This window comes from Mesitornis unicolor, unplaced genomic scaffold (assembly GCF_000695765.1).
Source record: "Mesitornis unicolor isolate BGI_N332 unplaced genomic scaffold, ASM69576v1 scaffold44166, whole genome shotgun sequence".
NCBI lineage: Eukaryota > Metazoa > Chordata > Aves > Mesitornithiformes > Mesitornithidae > Mesitornis > Mesitornis unicolor.
The window spans coordinates 1-1,499 of NW_010189730.1; the positions used below are offsets into that span (position 1 = coordinate 1).

The 1,499-nt window shown below is 62.5% G+C and overlaps 1 protein-coding gene across 1 annotated transcript; it reads right to left on the minus strand.

Moving 5' to 3' along the window:
* Window positions 1–108: 108 nt before the first annotated feature.
* LOC104535712 (sulfotransferase family cytosolic 2B member 1-like) lies at window positions 109–805 on the minus strand (the record flags this gene model as incomplete). The annotated part of the gene is made up of 3 exons (XM_010186172.1): window positions 527–805; window positions 284–410; window positions 109–203 (listed from the first exon to the last, which is right to left on the minus strand). Coding segments are annotated over exons 1-3 (501 nt in total), but the record flags the coding sequence as incomplete, so codon positions are not given.
* Window positions 806–1,499: the final 694 nt, after the last annotated feature.

A 1,499-nucleotide genomic window follows, 5' to 3' on the forward strand; every position in this document is an offset into this window, starting at 1 on the left:
GCGCTGAGCCGCTGCGCTGTGCCCCGCAGGTCCTGCACCAGGGCCGGGGGACAGGGTCAGCCCCAGGGGAGGACAGCGGGGATGGGGATGGGGACACGCAGGGCTCACCTGGTGCAGCTCCTCATAGGTGATGTAGAGGATGTCCAGGAGCTGCCGCTGGCCCAGCCACCCCTTGACGTGGGCAAACCAGGAGCCGTAGTGCACTGGAGGGGGGGAGGCAGAGGGTGATGGGGGGCACGTGGCTGAACCCCGGCACCCCATGGACCCCCCCCTAAGTCCTTACCGGTGCCCTCCAGGAACTGTGTGAGGAAGGTGTCAAAGGAGCCAGGGTCGGGCAGGAATTTGGCCAAGCCGTGGAAGTGGTAGAAGGAGACGGCGACGTCCTTGGGGTGCCTGGCCACGTAGATCACCTAGGGGGGGGAACAACGTCAGCCCCATGGCCAGGGTGGTTCCCGCTCCAAAAGCCCCATGGGTTTGGCATGTCCCAGCGGGGAGCCCCCAAAATGTCCCAGCTCCCCCTCCTCACCTTGGCCTTGCTGCGCTGCAGCGCGGGGCCCAGAACACGGGCAGGCAGGTGGGTGGTGATGAGACGGGGGGCAGCCGTGTCCCGCAGCGCGCCCCTGAAGTAGATCTGCTCCAGCCAGGGCGCCCGCTCCCAGTTGGGGATGGTCTTGGCTGGGTGGGCGTCCCCGTGGCTGAACAGCAGCGTGAGGATCTCCTGCATCCAGGTGGTGCCTGGGGAGGGGGGCGTCAGGGCAGCGTTGGCATCGTTTGGGGCATGGTATGGTATGGTATGGCATGGCATGGCACGGCATGGCACGGCATGGCATGGGGTGGGGGGGGGTGAAAGATAGCAGCGTGCCCAATTTCCACACACGTATGGTGTGGTGTGGTGTGGTGTGGTATGGTATGGTATGGTATGGCATGGTATGGCATGGCACGGTATGGCACGGTACTGCATGGCATAGCACAGTATAGCATGGTATGGTATGGCATAGCATGGCACAGTATGGCATGGTATGGCACGGCATGGCACTGCATGCCATGGCACAGTATAGCATGGTATGGTATTGCATGGCATGGCATGGCACAGCACAGCATGGCATGACACTGTATGGCATGGTATGGCACAGCACAGCATGGCACGGCACAATATGGCATGGCTCACTACAGAATGACACCATACCTCATGCCACAATGTGATATGGCACAGCACGGCGTGGCACAGCACTGAATGGCTCAGTACAGCACCAGCATGGCATGCTGGTGTATGGCACAGATTGGCACTGCATGGCACTGCGTGGCTCGGCACTGTGTGGCATGGCGCAGCACCCCAGGGCACAGCATTGAGCCAGGCACAGCGTGGCACAGGGCAGCAGTCAGGCTGGTGACCCCCGCATTCCCCACCAGTCACACCAGTCTGGGACTGGGAAAGGGTGGCAGTGGATGTGGCTGCCCCCCACCCACACGGATGGGTTTGGTTTTTTTTGGAGGGGGGG